Source organism: Petaurus breviceps, unplaced genomic scaffold (genome assembly GCF_028583685.1).
Source record: "Petaurus breviceps papuanus isolate PSGF00001 unplaced genomic scaffold, PetGlider_PUasm1.0 126, whole genome shotgun sequence".
Lineage (NCBI taxonomy): Eukaryota > Metazoa > Chordata > Mammalia > Diprotodontia > Petauridae > Petaurus > Petaurus breviceps.
This window is the reverse complement of record NW_027185655.1, coordinates 57,056,904-57,076,628: the sequence shown is the minus strand read 5'-3', so window position 1 is coordinate 57,076,628 and position 19,725 is coordinate 57,056,904. Positions and strand designations below refer to the sequence as shown.

The 19,725-nt window shown below is 37.0% G+C and overlaps 1 protein-coding gene across 1 annotated transcript in view; it reads left to right on the top strand.

Annotated features, from left to right (window-relative positions):
* TENM3 (teneurin transmembrane protein 3) overlaps positions 1 to 19,725 on the top strand; it is a 3,497,142-nt gene that overhangs the window by 3,233,395 nt on the left and 244,022 nt on the right. Inside the window, exon 14 of the mRNA XM_069096576.1 lies at positions 9,077 to 9,314. Within this exon, the coding sequence (XP_068952677.1) occupies positions 9,077 to 9,314 (238 nt within the window). The remainder of the gene's footprint in view (positions 1 to 9,076; positions 9,315 to 19,725) is intronic.

Here is a 19,725-nt window from a genome sequence, read left to right as displayed (position 1 = left end):
AAAATATAGACATATTTATTCTTTTAGTAAGCTCATGACTTCTAAGTGTTAAGAGGTGGAAGAAACAGAGTCTGTCTAGTACAATCTCTTCCCATATACTAAAGAGGAAAATGAAGCCCAAGAGCATTAAGTAATTTGCCCAAGGACACATGGGTTATAGGGCATCTAGATAGCAGAGTGGACAGAGAACTGGTGCTGAAGTCAGGAAGACTCATTTTTTCCGAGTTCAAATCCATCCTCAAACACTTAATAGGTGTGTGACCCTGGGAAAGTCACTTAATGCTGTTTACCCCGGTTTCCTCATCTGTAAAATGAGCTGGAGAAAGAAATGGTAAATCATGTCAGTATCTGCCAAGAAAACTCCAAATGGGGTCACAGAGAGTCAGACATAACTGAAAAATGACAGAACAACATATAGGTTATAAGCATCAGAGGCAGGATTTGATCCCAGGTCTTCTCTTTAAAAATTAAAAAAAAGTTCTCCCCACACACACACACACCCCCAATGACATTGCTGACATACTGAGCTCTCTTTTCCTTTCATCCCTGTCTCCATGTTTTACATTTTTCTGCCTACTTTTTAACAGTTAAATTCGAAAGGTCTCTAAAGTAAGGGATGAGTTAGCTAGCCCAACTCCTGCCTGGAGTAGGTGGCCCCAACAGTATCCCTCCCACGGTCTGATCATTATATAAATATCATCATTTCTTGTGACTGCTCTGTGCTGGGCATTATGCGATATGAAGAGATGTACAAGATACTATTATGACCATTCCCTTTCAAAATCTGTAACCTCATTGCAGTCAGTAGGCAAGAACAAGGGAAGAGGTAGAAGACTTCTCAGAGTTTTAGCATTTGACTATTTACCCAGTGCCAGTTTCAGAATTGGAAGGAAGAAGATCAGTGATTCTCCTTCCTCTGCTTGAAGACTTTTACAACAGAAGAGCTCCCTCCCTCCCTTAAGAGTTCATTCTGGTGCCCTGACAGCTCTAAGTCTTATATAGAAACTCTTCCTAATTTTGAGCCCAATTCTCTCTCTCTCTCCCTCACTCCACTCCCCCGCTCCTCTCTGTCTCTTGTTTTATGCTCTATGCTATATTCTGCTTTCAGAAGTCCATCAAAATTGACCACTCATAGTACGACCGAATACATGAAGTATCTATTGTGTCACTGTGGCACAGTGAAAAGAGTATGAAATCTGGAGTCTCGAGGACCTGAGTTCAGATCCTTGCTCTGGTATTTACAACCTGTGTGACTTTGAGCAAGTCATTTAAGCACTCTGGTCTCAGTTTTTTTTTTTTCCTCACTAAAATCAGTAGGTGATTTTGAAGGTTCTTTCGAGTTCTAAATAAAAAAAAAAACTATGGTTTCCTCACCAAAACTGAACTTACTATTGAAAATCTTATCTGGTCATAGCAGGATATAAAAAGACTCACCTCCTTTCTGGACATCATATTTCTGATTAAAATTTTGTCTGCCATGTACCTCCAGTTCATAGGGAGTTTGCCATCCCCTAAAATTTTTACAGTTGATTTTAAATCCAAGTGTAGGACTTTATTTTTATCCCCATTAACCTTAATTTTAACGTACTAAGCCAATCATTTTCACCCCTTCAGTTTAAAAACATTAATCCGTCTGATGAATTAACCATATTACTCAGCTTTGTGGCATCTACACATTTAATAAACCTGTTTATTTATTCATACAATTTATTAATAAAAATTTAGAACAGAATAGAGCCAAGGACCTTCCATTCTGCCTTGTTCCATCATCTTCATTCCCAATACATTTGTGTCTATTTGTCTAATTCCAAAAACCCACCTAAATCCGCTGTTATCCAGCCTCTATCTCTGTTTTCTCCATTAGGATATTATGGAGGTCTTTAGCACATGCCTTTTTGAATTCCAGGTATACCGTGCTTATTGTATTGCTTGTACTCATCAGCTGAGTAGCCCTTTTGCAGACATGCTACCTAATAAAGTTGAATATTTCACGTCTCACTGTTTTTATTCAGTCCATCAAGAGTTTCAGCTAATAACTAATAAGCAGATGAAGGAACAGGACATGTACGCATATGAATTTCACAAACCAGAATTTCACTTTTTAGTAGTCTGCTTTATGATGTCTCCAAGAATTCATTTAGCCTAAAATTGGGGACTGATTAGATCTGGTGTAGTACACAGAGCTTTGGAATTGACAGTCAAGAATGAATGAGTGAATAAGTATTTTTGAGCACTTATTTTGTGCCAAACATTGTACTAAGTGTTGGAAACACAGAGAAAACAAGCAAGACAGTTCCTTCCCTAAGTGAACTTCCATTCTAAAGAGGGAATACAGAAAGGGGAGTTAGAAGAGAGAATGGAGAAGGGGGAATGAATGCCAGGGGTTACCATGGTGGCATGATCCAGGCAACATAAGACATGAGAACCCAAGGTTATGGTGAGTATAGTCAAGTCATGTGACTTTGTGACCAAGAAGTGGCACAGTAGTCTGTGGTTGTAAGCAAAACACCTGTCACATCCCAGGGCCCAAGTCTGAGATCAGTAGGGAGGGGGTCAAGGAAGATGGCTAGAGGGCAGGCAGCATGATTTGTAAATGTTCACAAAGTTGCATGGTGGCCAGTTTCTGGGCAAAATAATCTCAAATCCTGCCTTAAAGACTTTCTAGCTGTGTGACCCTTTCAAATGACTAAACATCTCTGTTCCTCAGTTATGCCATCTGTATAGTGGATTTAGGATTCAGCGTCTAAGGTTCCTTCCAGCACTAAGAATCTGTTACTCTATCTGGAATCTGGAATTAAAGAAGTCATATAAGTGTTCCCATCGAATTCTCTTTACCCAAAATGTGGACTTTGGTTTTTCTAACTGAATCAGAAACAGGTTGGATTTCAGTTAGATTCCACTAACTCTTCAGACAAGTAAGATAAAAAATTAAACTCGAAGAATGTAGAATCATGGCATTTCAAAGCACAAGAATTTTATCCTAAGATAACTTTAGTACAGTCATAAATGGCTAGTGTACCTTTCTCAGCTAACTAGCCCCACTCCTGAATATTTAGCACCTGGGTCTGACACCACTCTGTACCCATCTGTCTTCCTTTCTTGGGAGAAGGCCCAGATCAGTCCTTCTGGTCTGCTCTCTATTCCTTATTCTTTTTCCCTTAAAATTTGTTGCTCTCCATGGTCCTTACCAGTTTTTCAATACCATTCTGCTGGAAAATGCAGCAAGGTATTATTAGCACACCACATTAGCAAGACTCTACCTACTAATGGTAAGGAGGAAAAAATCTTATCTTCACAGTTGTCATTCACAGTAGTATGCTAACTAACTTTCTCTAAGTAACTCTAACTTTCCAACATACTTGCAAGGCCTTGTCTGTGGGATTGCTACAGTAAGGGTTAGCATGAAGCCTAACTACATAGGATTATGCAAGCCAGGAGTACAAATAGTATACTTCACTATTTTGTACTGATGTTGTGAGAACATCAATGCATTCCTTTTGCTGGTTTAGGTCAGTGTTTTATCATCCTGTTTAGTTCTTTTCCATGTGCTTCCATAAATTCTCCATGGAATATCTACCCAGCATACTTGATATCTTTCCCTGCATCTTTTAATATTTCGTAGATAACAGTGTCCTACTCTACCTGCCCATATGTAATCTCTTATTCTTACTACATAACCTTTTATAGTTGCACATGCACTAGTTGATATCTTTTATGCCATTTTTCTTGTACAAGTCATTACTAGCAATGTGCTATAGCCTACTTATACCTACCATATGTCTTTCTATTGCACCTGAGATCTTTTTGAAGTCATGGTGTTCTGTGATTTGTAGACATAATATCATTTTCAAAGGCTTCAAGCATTTTCAGAATATCACAGGGAAGGGAAGATTTCAAAAGAATGGGGAAAATGATGATATTGGAAGTAGAACAGTATAAGGGGGGAAGCCAAATTTGTTATTAGAGGATGTAGGTTCAAATTTTATCTGACTTTTGCTATGTGTATGAATTTGGGTAAATTTTTGAACCTTTCTTTGCTTTAGTTTTATTATCTATAAAATGAGGTACTAGGACCAGATGAACTCTGAAGTCTCTTCTGGAAAAATAACCAAGAAGATGTGGCTGCTGTGTCTCTGTATAGACCTCTAGAATATTCTAGTTTAGTTTAGACATGCTTTTGTCTTCAGGAACCATTCTGTTTTCTGATCTGTGTGCTAATAGTGGAGGCCCCAGTCATAATCCCCTATAGGGCTATGCCTGACTTTGTGGCACAGTATGGACGTAATAGAAGTTGTCAGCTCACACTAAGAAGGGCACTCAAAGCTAGGGCACTAAGTAGATAGTTCCTGTCCTAGGACTTTTAGTCATACCTTAGTTCAGCTGTTATGTGGGCCTACCTACTTGTGCCAGAACCTGAGACATCAGTTCTCCAGTTCAGATTGTTCTCTACCTGGTTTGAATCTTGACAAACAGCCTTTGCCAGTGTGTTCTGATCCTGCTTCTGTCTGTGCCCTTTCCATCCAGTCTGGGTCTCTGAACAAGGACCCCAAATTACCTACACAGACTTTATATTTGTCCTCTTCCCTACATTTTGCAGGAGGCAGCTAGGTGGCTTGGTAGATAGAGGGCTTGGCCTGGAGTCAGGAAGATCTGAGATCAAATCTAACTAGATACTTACTAGTTCTGTGACCCTGAGCAAGTCACTTAACCTGTTTACCTTAATCCACTGAGGAGGGAAATGACATATCACTCTAGAATCTTTGCCAAAAAACATCACAGGAAGTATGGTCCGTGGCTTCATGAAGAGTCAGACACAACTGAACAGCCACCATCAACAACAACTCTATTTTGCCTTGGAATCCTAATCTTTGGCCTCCGAGACCCCTTCTGGATTCACAGTACCCATATATCCTATTCATATTAATTCATTCATTGTGCATCCAAATGTAAAAAAGAACCTATCAGTCAAGATGCTCACTGTCTTTGCTGTAGTAGATGAGATGATGTAACATGAAGCCATGGAAAGTTACAGAGTGGAGAGAAAGAGGGAAGAGGGGAACGGAGCAAGGAAGGGACCAGCACTGTGGATGTAAATATGAGAAGCAATTAATTGAGCTTACACTCTAATGGGGAAAACAACTCATATAGTGTTTGTTGGGTGGAATGTTTTACACTAGGAAATTTCAGGGATAATTCAGAAGCTTAAAGACAAGTTTGCTTTTAACCCATCATTTTGATTTTTCAAAATCATTTAAGAAACATAATGTAGGGGAAAGTATTGACTCCCAAGTCAAAGGACCTGGGTTCAAATCCCACCTCCAGTGCTTACTGCCTGTGTGATCTTGGATGAGTCAGTTACCCCTGGCTCTCCCTTTTTCCATCTGTCAATTGAAAGGGCTAGACCAAATAGTTGCAGAGGATTCGTCTATGTTTAGATCTTTCATAGCACAACCCTGAAAATGTATGAAGATAAATTTCATGTCACCGTGGTACAAGGGGAAGAGTGTGGCACCTGGATTCTACAGGAGCTGCTCCAGGAAGTCTTCATAGGAGCCATCATCCGGTGAAACTCCTCTGAATTCAAGTGCAAATGTCACAGCATTTCTGAGAGTTAACTACATCTAATATAATAACAATGGAATGTTAAAAAATAATTTTATTTGTCTGACTTCCTCTTTTGGTTAATAGTACTGATATTCTCCCAGGGCATCCCGGAATCCTGGTTAGGAAGCTTACTGTTTTCTTGACACACCCCTTTTCCTCATCTCTCCAATATATAGAACGTTTCTGAGTCCCGTTAACCTTTCTCTTGGAATTGTTTCCAGTACACAAACCTTTCTTTCAGTTCCTATTTCCTTATCTCCCTAGGCTCAATTACTTTGAAAGTTTCCTTCTTGGCCTGAATGTAGGTACTCTCTGCTCTGTTCTACTATATGTGTGTCTGTATATGTCTATATATACATATGGACACATATATACACACACATATATACCTCCACTAGCTCCCTATATCCTAAAATACAACTTTGAATTGCTTCTCTATCTACTATATATTGAATTATGTGTCTTATTATCCTCCCAAAATGAAACTTCAGCTCTGGACAAGCCAAGTCTCATCACAAGAATATACTGTAATCATTTTAGCTTCCAGGTTTACACGGATGTTTACTCTTCATGCAACTTCCCATGGACTTGGCATACCCTCTGCACTCTTTGCTTATCTACATCTTGCCCTTATTTCAACAGCCAGTTTGTTTTACCTGGCTCTTAAAGACTTCCTGGACCACTTCCTCTCCTCCTGACTCTTATCTCCCATCCAGCAATAATGCATCAAACTTTTATTAAGTACCTGTTATGTGTAGGACAGCTAGGTGGCACAATAAATAAAACACATGTCTAGAATCAAAAGATTCTTCTTCCTGAGTTCATATCTGGCCTCAGATACTTACTAGCTGTGTGACTCTGGGCAAGTCCCTTAACCCTATTTGCCTCAGTCTCCTTATCTGTAAAATTAGTGGAGAGGGAAATGGCAAACCCCTCCAGTGTCTGCCAAGAAAACCTCAGATGGGGTCTCAAAGAGTCAAAAGTGACTGAAGAACAACAACAAAAATTATAAAGTCTTTTGCTAAGGACTTCAGTGCAAAACAAAAATAAAAAAGACCCCACCCTTAGGGAGTTGATTTTTACTGGGGATTATACCATATACTTATATCTCATTTTGTGTTATTAATTTCATGTGTTACCTCTCTCCCTAATGAGAAGGAAAACCTCATGGACAGGACTATAACTTATTCTTCAGTCTCCTTTGATCCACCTAGAATAGCGTTCTGCACATAGTAGGGCCTTGTGCATGGTAGGTGCTTGATACATTCATTTTGACTGATTACAAAAAAGTGAAAGTTGCTTTTTGTTACATTTTACGTTATTTCGCTCAGTGGGTGTATTTAGTTCTGCACCATCTGATAAATTACCTTATGATCTACATCAGACAAAAATTTTAAGTAGACTTAAAAAAAAAGCTTTTGCTAGCTGTAGCTTGTTAAATGATCCTATAACCAGCTTGTTGAAATGTGCCTTAAAGCCTTCTATAGCAATTGTAATCATATGCAGTAACACCCACTGGTGCTGGGAAAGACAAAGTTGATTAAGCCTACGACACCTGAATGTTAAGTCTTTTCATGAATTTAAAATTGTTGGTTTCCTTTTTTTTTAACCCCATTAGAATTATATGAGCAGTTTTAACCCTGATTTTCCCTCAAAGGCTTATTATTTCAGTGTAATTGAAATTTCGACATTTATAATTTTGCTTGAGTCCCAAAGCAGTGAACTAAGCTGGTCTTCTAAAAATCCTAGAAGAGGAGACCTCGGGGCCAGAGGTTATATAAGAAAACAGCTCTGTCTTCTTATCTCTGGCCATTGCCTCTGTCCCTTTGTTCAAGAGTAAGAAATTATTAGTTGTTAAATTACTATGATATGGATTATTAAGGACCATTAGAAACATTCAGTAATTACTGGTTGTAATATAATAGAAGAGGAGGTTTTTCCCCCTTCATTGTTGTGCCCTGCAAAGAGTATTAAGAGGTTTGATAGTATGTATTCAAGCCATTACATATCATAGATTCATTTCCAGCAAAGAGAGAATTACCCCGTTAGACTGTATTATCTAGCTTAATAATCACTGCTGGTGTTCACAATGAGGGTGAAGGATAGTTCTTGCATCTTTTCCTCTTTTTTAATACCTGCATTTATATTAATATCATGGCTTAATGTATTGCTTTAAAATTATATTGCACTTTGAACTGTAGTTAGTCGAAGATTGACATCTTCTATGGGTAGAAGCATAGTAAGTTTAGTACCAAGTTACAGTCATTTCTCTAGCTTGTGTAATGTTTGGTTTGCTTAAATGTGATTTTTTTCCTTTGTGTCTCAGAGAGGGACTATGGGAGGGAGAGAGGGAGAAAATTTGGAACTAAAAATTTTTAAAGAAGGATATTAAAAATTATCTTTACATGTAGTTATCTTTATATGCAATTGAGAAAAACCATTATTCAAAAAATTCATCATAATTTGAGGGAATTTTGTCATATGTCTATAGAACCAGATAATGCCATTGAAGTCAGTCTCACATGTCCCATTAATCTATGAAAACATAATGTTTTTTACTTACAACTTATTACAGCCACAAGTTTGATTGGTTGTTAAAACCTAATCATCACATTAATATATATTTTTAAATAGTCAGATTCTTTATGGCCAGTTGTGGTTTAGTAACATGCCATTCCCACCATTGTCATGGGGGACCATCTCTGGTCACCTATGACTTACTTCAAAATGTAGTGATACTGCATAGTGTGAAATTGGAAAATCTGTTCTGTGTGTGTTCTAATGGATGTAACGGCCATTAAGTATATGAGTCTTCTGACGTTGTAATCAGATGTGATTCAGTCTGTTAAATATCCATGAAGCAACATCTGCTTCCCAGAGTGACCTTCTGGTAAAGAATACTTAGCATCTATTAGTGGTTCATAGTGCAGATCTGCCTTATTTGAAATGCACTAAACTAGAGTTATCTACTGCTGTTTAGCAACTAGCTTGTAATAATTTATTGCAGTTAAATAAAGCTTAAAAAAACTCCATTAAATAATTATAGGGATTATATGCATTTCGAAAACCTTTGTGTTCTACCGAAATTACCCATTTAATTTCAGGGTTGGTTTGTTAAAAAAAAGCTGAGATCTAAAGGCACATTAGGGGAGCTGTCAGATGCTGTTTTCTGTAGGTGTTAATAAAACCAGATGAAAAAAAAAACCTGAAACAAATTAAAACCAAAAGCAATTTTGCCATCTGTTGTATATTAATTAGAACTTTGTGTATCAAGGGTAAACGCGCTCTTAGAGAATGTCACTGAACAGCCGCTAATAGAATAATATGCAAATATATTAGACTATGGAATTATATTCAGTTTCTGATTCTAACTCAACTGGTTAACAGATCCCCCAAGAAATCAGTAGTATGTATATATTTGTGTGTGTATGCAGAAATATGTAATAGTTTCTTATCTTTTTTTGTTTTTTAGAGCAGCCTGCCAATAATCAAGGACAGTCCACCCTGCAACCTCTGCCACCTTCGCACAAACAACATTCTGCACAGCATCATCCATCCATCACTTCTCTCAACAGAAACTCTCTGACCAATAGGAGGAACCAGAGTCCGGCCCCGCCGGCTGCTTTGCCCGCCGAGCTGCAAACCACACCCGAGTCCGTCCAGCTGCAGGACAGCTGGGTCCTTGGCAGTAATGTACCACTGGAAAGCAGGTAACTACTTTATAGAAGATTTCTCAGTCTTTTGGCAACTAAGCAGAAGCAGTTCCACGTCCTAGAATTTCAGGAATTACTTACTGCTTTTTACGTCTACAGTTGAAAAATAAACTAATCTAAACTTTTCTCCCAGAGTTCAAGTGTACTTCAATCATCCAAGCTATATTTTGTTTCTCCTGCTCTTTAAAAGTTCAAGCAGTCATAATAAAAAGATAGGTCATGTGTTTTTTATTGTTTTTACCATGGAGGTCTAAGGAGAGACCCTTCTTAGCCTGTGGGAGAAAGTAGAAATCTGTATCATTTTCTCTTCCACAAATTCTAACCAAACACACAAAGGTTACAGGGAAAATACAAAAGCATATTTCTTGGACTTAGTATTCTCTCTCCTTTGCCCTTTTCTTCATGTCCTGTCTACTTTTTCCTATTGTTATTCTTTCTGGTAAGTCATCAAATGATAGATTCTTACACTTGGAGAAGAATTTAGAGGTCACCTAGTTCTGTGATCCCTTCTTCTTAGTCACTGGCTGGTAACTGTTTCTCCTCTTGGTTTAACCCCACTGACAAGGAACAATTTGTTTCACAAGGTACTCTTTTTCATTGATGGTACCACAAAAAGAACAGTGTGCTTGGAGTCAAGAGGACTGAGTTTAAGTCCTGACTTTGTCTATAACGGTTTTTGTGACTTGGGCCAAGTAGCCCCAAGTCTCTGAGCTTGTTTCTTCATCTGAATAGTGGTGAGAATCATACTTGCACCCTTATGTCATAGGCTTGACATAAAGTATTTGGTAAACCTCAAAGTACTCTCTCCATGAGTTATATATTATTGTAGACACATTTTTTTAAAAACCACTAAAATTTATCTCCCTATAAATTCCACCCACTGAATGTGCCCCAGAGAAACACAGAATGATTCCACTTTTTCTATAGAACATGTGTTCAGATGCTTGGATAGCTCTGGCCTACGCCTTCAATTACCCATCTTCTAGGTGTAACATCCTCAATTTGTTCAATCATTTCTCTTGTGGCATTGTTTCCAGGTATCTTACGATCCTAGTTATTCCCTCAGCACGCTTTAGTTTGTTAGCAAACTTCTTAAAAAATTTGATCGGCAAAAGGTGGTAAACTCCCTAGGATGATGGGCAGTTCAACAGAGATTGTTTGTGTGATATAACCACAAGAGGCTTGTGATGTTCCAAAAAGAAAGGCAGCCCCAGTTCAGGTCCTGCCTCTGATACGTACAGGCTCTTTGACCCTGGACAATTCACTTAACCTCTTAGGTCCACCTCCTCCCCTAAAATCTCTAAGGCTGCCAATGACAGAGTAGAAACTCGGCTACAGTTGGAAGATGGAAGTTGATTTTTGGTTTTTGGTTTAATCTCAGTTTCCCACACCAGTGATGTTATAGGTCAAACCCTAAAGAAAAAATAAAGCCTAACTTCTAAGTTTTAAAAATAAAATAATTTATATAATTTCCTCTTAATTTAATGACCGAGTGGAAGGAGCTTTGGACTTTGGACAGTTCAGAGGACCTGCCTCCCTCCCTTAGCCCTTTTCAACCTCAGTGTCCTTATGTGTAAAACAAAAGACTGATAGCTATCTTCTCTGATTTCCCCTAAATCACCAATGTGGTTTATCTCCTTTAAAATGTCTTTCATCAAAAAGACCTTGGAAAGAGTGGTAGCCCACCTTTTTTACCTATTGTCACTGATCCTCTTATGGCAAAGAATTTAAAGTCAAGAGAGATATGACAAACAAATTCAAAAGACCTCATTTCTGGGTGATTTTAATAATCATGCTTTAATAATTAATTAAGGGGGCCAATGACACTCTCAAATGCTAAAGACCCCTCCTGGAATCCACCTTGTGTACCCTTGGAAAAGTGGGTGTTACTGAGGGTGGCAATGGACTCTTATTGGCTAACAATTAATGAGAGTGACTATTATAATCAGAGGTGGACCTATTCTAATGAACGGTAGGGGATATGACTTTGATTATGTCATTCACTTCCAAATCACCTGAAGCCTTGGGCAATCCAGAAAAAGGATCTATCCCCCTCCCCAGAACTGCCTGAGTGGGCTGGAATTAACCTTAGATTAAATTCTTTGTAAGGTTTTCTAATTGGATAGGGCAACAAGTCTACCTAGATAAGAAAGTCAAGGTGGCATATATTTTTGGGAAAGGTCGGTGATATCCCCAGTAATTTGTTATTTAATAATAATTTCTCTTAGAGATCTTAGGTACCTTGTAGTTCTGCTGTCTCACACCCTCATTTTAGAGATGAGATGAAGGAACTGGAAGGTAAATGAAATTGGCCAAAATGGTTTAGCTAATTCGTGCAAGAGCTGAGATTGACAGCCATCTTCTGAGAACAAAACCACTGTTTTAGTTTGGGGGTAAGGTAGTAGTTCCCCCACTATGTGATGCACATATTCCCCCAAACCTTCATGATTATTTTTCTTCCCCACATCTTAATCTTCCATCTGGTTGTGGGGGACAGGGGGGGGGACAATCAGGGAGGACATACCAACAGTATGCTGGACCCTCTGGGCCATTTTCTCATTTGATAATATTTGTCACAAAAACCTGATCCCAGCACAGGGAACCCATGGTTAACTTGAGCATGCAAATTAGCTCCAAGGAGTGTAACACAAGATGGGAAACACTGTCTCACAGTGGACAGATTTCTAGTTTGTGCCGAAGACATAGAGCCCCTGAACGAATTGTACCCTGAGGATCAGCCAGCAGGAGACCCTTACTAGTCTCCAAAGGTCAAAATGTTTTTTTAATCTTAGCTCTTTCGTTGGACCTAAGAACGAGGTATCAAAAGCTTTTCCCCAAAAGAACAAGAAGCCACTTGTCTTATAATCCATGACGTCAGCCTTAAGTAGTTAAGATTTCTTTTTCATTGTATATAGTTTGAAGAGGGCGAATCAGACACTAAATTATACTTCCTTCCAAATAAAGATTGATGGGTGCAAGTTCATTGTATTCAAGTTGGTTGGTTTGGGGGAAGCTTTATTTTCTCAAGGTTATTAGCACAGAGCTAAATTTACCTATGATAATTAATTAGCAGTCACTGAACAACTAATCAACACTGATTCACTATTGTCACTTGGCAACATTTTATTAGGAAAAAAGTAATTTTCCAGTTGAGTCATCAAATTGAATATGTATAATTGCATTGTAGTTGACAATAATTGTTTTGACAAATATTTATGAAATATGTCAAGTTAAGTCATCAGAAACATGTTTAATTTTGTGTATTGGGTACAGCACAGGAGAATTGAATACTTAACTAACCGTGTTCCTGGCAAGGAAAGTTGTGTCTCCAGTGAAAGGATACAGGCTTACTTTAAATAAGGATAAAGTTTGGTGGTTCTTGTGACTATCTCTAGAACCATACTCTAGTATTTTAATAGTTTATTGATATATTTTGTTTATACATTACCTTTAGTTTTGCACATAATCTCTTCCCCCTCCCCCCTCCATTTTTGTACAGTCCTTCACATGCAGAGTCCTGGAACTCTTGAAAGAATGAAAAGAAATAATGTTCTCAGCTTTTCTTTAAGGCCAACATATGAACAATATTCATTTTTGGTTTTTTTTTAATGTACTTTCCATTAGCATTATGGTAATCATTTGATCTATTGTTTTCTTCATTTTGATTGTTTTAACTTTATCCCACTTCCTAGAAGGATGGCAGTGCTTCCCTGAAATCTTCATATTCATCATTTCTTACACTGGAGTAATATTCCATTACATTAATTATCACAATTGGTTTAGTCTGAAGACATCTATTTTCTTTCTGGTTCTTTGCTAAGCACATAAAACAAAAGTGTTGCTATAAAATTTTTAGTGTACAAAGTCCTATTCTTTCTGACTTGGATCTCTTTGGGATATGTGCCTAGCTATAAGATCTCTGGGTTGAGGGGTACCAGATATTTTTGACACTTCCTTTGTATCTTTCCAAATTGGTTTTCAGAATAATTGGAACAATTCGTAGTTCTACTAACAGTGTGCCTGTCTTCCTACAGCCCCTCCAAATGGAATATTTTCACCAATTGTCATCTTGCCCATTTGGGGAGTCTGAGTCAAAACTTAGTTATCTTGGCTTGCATTTCTCTAATATTGATGATTTGAAGCAATTTTCATATTATTTTTATTAGGCTGCAGTCCTTCTTTTGATAACATTTTATTCCTAATCTATTTGAGAATATCTCTTGGACTTACAAATTTTTATTAGTTTCCTATATTCTCTTGGATGTCAGACATTTCTTAGAAATATTCGATGCAAATATACACATACACACATACACATGTTTTTCTCAATTAACAGCTTCCTTTCTTATCTTTGCTATATTGGTTTTATTTTGCACAAAAGCCTTTCAATTTCACATACTCAAAACTATTGGTCTTGGTCTTTGTATTATAGGTATTGGTATTTGTCTTCTGTGATCCCTTCTCTCCCTCACACTTATCACAGCCACAAACATTCTCTACATCTCATGATATAGTTTTCTTTTAATTTCTTTTAATGATGTGAAGTTTAATATTAAGGGTTTATATCCATTTTTATTTTATTGTGGTATATTGTATCTGATGGAAGTTTAAACCTAACTTCTGCCAAACTACTTTCCAGTACTTCTTGTAAGATAGGGAAATCTTCCTCAAATAATTGATATTTTTCAGGTGTAATCTGCTATTTATTTGTTTATTTTTTATTAGCTGCAAGTCAAAGGTGAGATTATGGTGGATCTTACCACATTCAGACCTTGTTAAGAAGTCATTCCTATACAAAATTGCTGAGTGAGGGATTGCTGGGAGATAGATTTTTGCTGAGGTATTTATCCATTTCATAGGAACACCTAGTGACTCTTCAGTATAGTTATATTAATCCTAGCTTTATTTTCAGGGATTGAAGCAGGAAAAAAACATTTAACAGATGACAAGTTTCTTTTTATGTATATGAAAAGGAGAACATAGTTCCCCATTGGTTGTGATCCTGCAAAGTAGAATGAGCTATTTTAATCTGAAATATATTTTTTTGTTATTTTCTTCTTGCCATCCAGGTATAACATCTTTTAATGCTGTTAATCCAAGGTAAACAGTGTTTGAACTTTCAGTCACTCAGCCGATAAATATAAACTCCAGTGTGAATATCTCACATTGTAGCCAACACAGTGCTGCTGGGGTTTGTTTAATAATCTCACTTGGTTGGAACTCTTGAGGTGAAGAACCAGTTTTATTTGACATTGATTTTTTTTTCTTTTTTTAGCTAAGGTCCCCTATTGTGTATGATTCTAAGACTTGGTTTCAGCTACGTTAACAACTTTAGCTGGGCTAGCTTGTCTCTCCCTTTATGTGTGTGGGATTGGGTTTTTTAATTTTTTTGTTGTGTTTTGTTTTGGGCGGGGGGGGGTTTAATCCAACAAGTAGTTTAATCTTGGGTCATTCTTTTAGTTTGTGGCTATGCTAAGGGTCTTCCACCCATCCCTGGTCCCCAATTCCATAACTGTCATTTACAAGATAAAAGTTAATTGTTATCAATGACCATTTTCCTCTTTCCCTTCTCTACCTTCTCTGCTAAGCATAGATTGGTTATAGTTGACTATAGTGGTGTTACACAAATTGGCTGCAGGCAGTAGGATTTGGACCTTAGTCATCTGGTCCAGCACTCATTTTACAGATGCAGAAACTGAGGGCCGGAGAAGAGACTGACTGAGGTCAGACTTGTACTGAGTCATAGAACTGATATTCAAATTGAGGTCTTTCTCCTACTGCATATTGTAATCTATGAAATTAAGAATACTTTGCAGATATTTTAGTTTCAGGGTATTATAAAGGAAATCAGAAGGGGAGTTTTCTTTTTTTTCTCTCACTCCATGTTTCAGCATAGCTTTCAGTTTGATTTATGACAAAGTATATTTCCAACAGACCCAGCTTCTTTCATCCAAAAAAACATGTCTGTTTCTTTACTCTAATGAATGTAATTTTTGCTACTGGTTTTTGATGCAGTTGATAGATTTGTGCTTTAGCCAGCCTGGAATAGTTCCGTTTTGTTATTTACTTTATTTTCTATTATTGAAATAGCTTGGGGAAAACCTAGAAATTCCTGTTATGTAAGGCACAAAGTTGTTCTGATCTTTATCCCCATCCCACCTTAGCCCTAGAGGTAAGAATCTTTTTTTCTTAAAGTCAAACTTTAAAACAGCATTTATTCTTTATAAACATTTCCTTTTACTGTTTTTTTTCTCTCATACATGATCATTGGCTTCTGCACATAATAGCCTACAATTATTTTCCTCAAAACTTCTAGTAGTGGGGATCTAATGCCCTACCAATAGGTAATTCATTACACAAGGATTCATCTCCAGTTGTTAGAACTTTATCCTTATAGCCATGCAAAAATCTGCCTCTCTGAAATTTTCAATGTTGATTCTTCTGCAATCAAGCAAACCAAGTCTCTTCCGTATGAAAGCCTTTCAAATATTTGAATTTAGCTGCGCCTCTCCATTGCACCAAGAATCTCCTTCTTCAGGCTAAATATCTTCAGTTCTCTTAGAAATTCTTTGCATGAAATAATCTCCCCTCCATTAAGAATCTTGGTCCCCCTTTTCTGTGCATGCCCCTCCTTGTTCATGTCCTCCCAGACTGAATGCAATGCTTTAGATGTTGTCTGATGAGGGTTCTAGTACCACAAGACCTCCCTTGTTCTAGACCCCATGCCTTTCATATAGCTCGTCAGCCTGAGAAATTGCTTCTGGAGGAATATGGAAGAGCCAACAAAAAGCTTTGAATGGGAGAATATCACAGCAGGTTTGAAAGGTGTAGAGTGCTCAGTCCAGTGCTAAGAGATAATGATTTTTACTTTTATTCAGTCAGTCTGACCTTTAGCAGTGGTAAGGTTAACCGCTTGCTTGCACAGTTCTCTGGGGTGTGTAAGTGTGTGTGTGTGTTTATACATATACATATAAGTACACACACATATATACTATATGTGTAGATTAAGTCATTCAGTAATTACCTGTTAGATGTTAGGAGAATTGTTTCATTTGCAGTCATTTAATAAAAGATTTATTTAAGATTCTTTTATGAATGCTTCTTGGGCATTGATAGCTCATTAGTTATGTTCCCATTACCTTTACCTTGCAGTTTGGTAAATGCTTTGCTAATTATTAATGGATGAAATTGCATATTGAATGACTTCTTTATTAGTATATTTTTATTTACATATCTAAATATCCTGAACTGCTTTAATGTGAGATCAATTGATTATGCTTTTATAATTGCTCACTTAACTTTTCCCATTCCCCCCCCATACCTTTAATCTATTCAGAACCAACCTTACACATAGGCAGAGTAGCCTACTGCCTACTATAAATGATTTCAGTGAGTATCAGGAAGATTCTTCCCTGCCTCCAAGTCCCTGCCCTAGCTAATGGAACTCAGAATTAAGCACAGTTGTCCCTACTTGGTTTTAAATTGAGCATATGACCATTCATCGCATTTTTCTCCCAAATAATATGAAAACTGTTTAGCTAGATAGAAATATTTATTCCCTTTTAAAATTTTGATTGGAATGCTACAGTATGAGCAAAATGCAAACCCCAAATCAGTTAATTGTACCAGGTCTTTGTCCCTGTGTTATCTCTTCTTCTTCCTGTTATTAAATGAGAAACTAGTGAGTCTTTATATCTAGAGATCACAAGTCCTTTAATTTGGTCTTGAGAAGAAGAAAATTAATTTATTCAAGATATAATGAATGGTAACTCTTCATACCTTTGAAACATTTAATTAATTAAAGTGGTAAATATTTTAGCATGAGTCAATAAAAACACCAAGAGATGTATATCTCCCTATCAGGCCGGATCTCTTATGAATTCTGAGTTTGATGGAGCTATCGTACAATGGGGTTAGATTTTTTTTTATTAGTGTGATTTCCAGAGTAACCAGCTTCGTTTTAATAGCAATTAAGGCACCAGGAAAACATGCATTAATCATTTATAATAGGCCTTAAAGAATTTTTGTAAGCCTAGCCCTCTAAAATTACAATGCCATATACTGTAATGATGTTTTGGTTTCACATAACGAACCATCCATGTGCCTCATTCAATTGTAGAATGCCTCAGGAAATGAATTCATAATAACTTCAAACAGATTTTCATTTTTTTTCCTTGGGAACATGATCAAATTAGGTCATGGAAACTCTTTGACTGATCATAACTAAAGGGTTCTCGTCTAACATTATCCTCTTTCAGCTAGGATCTATTCACCTTGAAGCCTACCTCCTCCTCCTCTTCAAGAATTAAGCTCAGGATTAGATGACTTTTTTTTTTTGTTCTCATGTCTATCTCGTAAGACATTCTTCCGTCTTTTCTCCTTCACTTTTATTTTAGGTCTGAAGGTAGTTCTCCATTGTACGTCTTTGCTAAAACTTTATTGCCTATTTTCTCTATAGACTTTGATGATTTTATTCTTACAACTTTTAATGCCGTTGTAACACACAAGCCCGAAATTTACCTTTCCCTCTATCCAAGACAATGATCTCTTACTTTTTTTTGCAAAATCTTGCCTATTTTTCTGAAATACGAGTCTCAGTTTTTATATTCAGTTAATACATAAAATGTAATTTTATTAGAATTATGGAATTGTTATCATTATAGAATGTTTGATTGTAGAATCTCCTTACCTTTTCTTTGCCTTTAAAAAAAATCTCTTCTTCCCCTTATTTCTAACCTGTTGCAAAGCCTGTTGAGTTTCTTATAAGGCTTTCCTCCTACCCTTTGTTCTTCACTCAACAGCTTAACATCTTATCTGTGCAATTAAGCATATGTGGCAGTCTAATAAATACTGTTTGATTATAATCTCCCTCAGATGCTACTGCTGTGTTCTCTATGATTTCTTTTCCATCTCACCTTCTTCCATTCTGTTCATCTCAAAATGCTGCTGCCAGAAATTATCTTGCTCCATTTATTTTCTCTTCTAAATCCCCTTCCTCAGCTTCCTCTTGTCTCTTGCTTTAGGGGGGAAAATACTTAATTGTCTGGATATTTACCAAGCTTATACAATGTGCTAGCCAACAGTTCCCCTATAAGACTTTGTGTTCCACCGGAGTGGCAGTAAGAGCCAAGACAGCTTTCTTAGCCGTTATTTGGTTCTGGGTGTGATCACCATGCTACTTATAGTTGGCATAGGTTTCCTTGAGGTAGGTGAGTAAATGAAGGGAGAAAGATTTCCAGAGGGAAAGCCAAGGTTTGTTTTAAGAACAAGAGACAATAAAGAGCCTGAAATCATATATTGGTTACCCATAGAATACTTCAGTAACTTGAGTTTGTTGTAGAAAAAAAGGGCAAGAAAGTAGATGATCCTGAGAGGGAGAGGTTATGTAATAAAGCAGAATTTGAGCCTGGGTTACAACCTCAGGGATCATCTGTTTCAACCATCTTTACTCTAAAGTTGGGAACTGAGACCCAAAGAGGAAAGCGATTGTCCAGGATTTCAGAGGTAGCAGCAGAGTTAAGACTAACCCAGGTTTCCTGATTCTTAATCTGCTGTTCTTTCCAATACACTGCATTGTTTCTCTGTCATCTTACTCTCTTTGTTTCCTCTGACCTGCCAGATTCCTTTGTAGCCTTCTCGCATTTACCTTACGGCTTCTTCCGCTTCCTAATGGTTTGAAATTTTTCTTCTCTTTTGGCAGGTTATGCTACTCTCTTTTTAAAAGTTCCTTGTTTTATGATAACTTGGATTTTTTTTTAAAAAAAAAAGATGTGATTGCCATTTACAAAGGAAGAGGTTTGATTTTCATCAAACTAAAAAATCAAACAGCACTCAGAAATTTTTAAATGTCGTATTTTTATTTCCATATTTAATTCAGTTAAAAATGACATGTACATTTCATTATAGAATGTCAGTTACTGATAACCAATCAAGCTAATACAGTAACCCATTTAAGTGAATAGCTCATGAAAGCCGAAAAGCAGTGCAAGATTATTCTAAGGCATTATCAGTTCACCAAAGTAACTAAATTGTGACATAGTCATTTCACTTATTTTAACCAGTTTAATCATTGATTCAGATCATTTACTGTTCGATTCAGTTGACTATCCATCTACACCATCAAAAACAATCAACAGCTAAACATATTCAGTAGTAGCTTATAGATGTAGTCTAAATGTATTTAGATTAGTGACAAATAAAAAATCAGCAAACATATTACCAAAAATCTTTTTTCCAAAGTAATCTTTATATACCCCTAATAATTTTAAATGATAGGAATTAATATTTCATTACCTAGGTTCATGGTTAATGAAATTGTTACTAATATTGTTTAATTGAGACTCTGCATCCCCAATGTAAAATGACTAGAAATTAATGAAAAATGTTCACAAGAAATACACAAACAAGC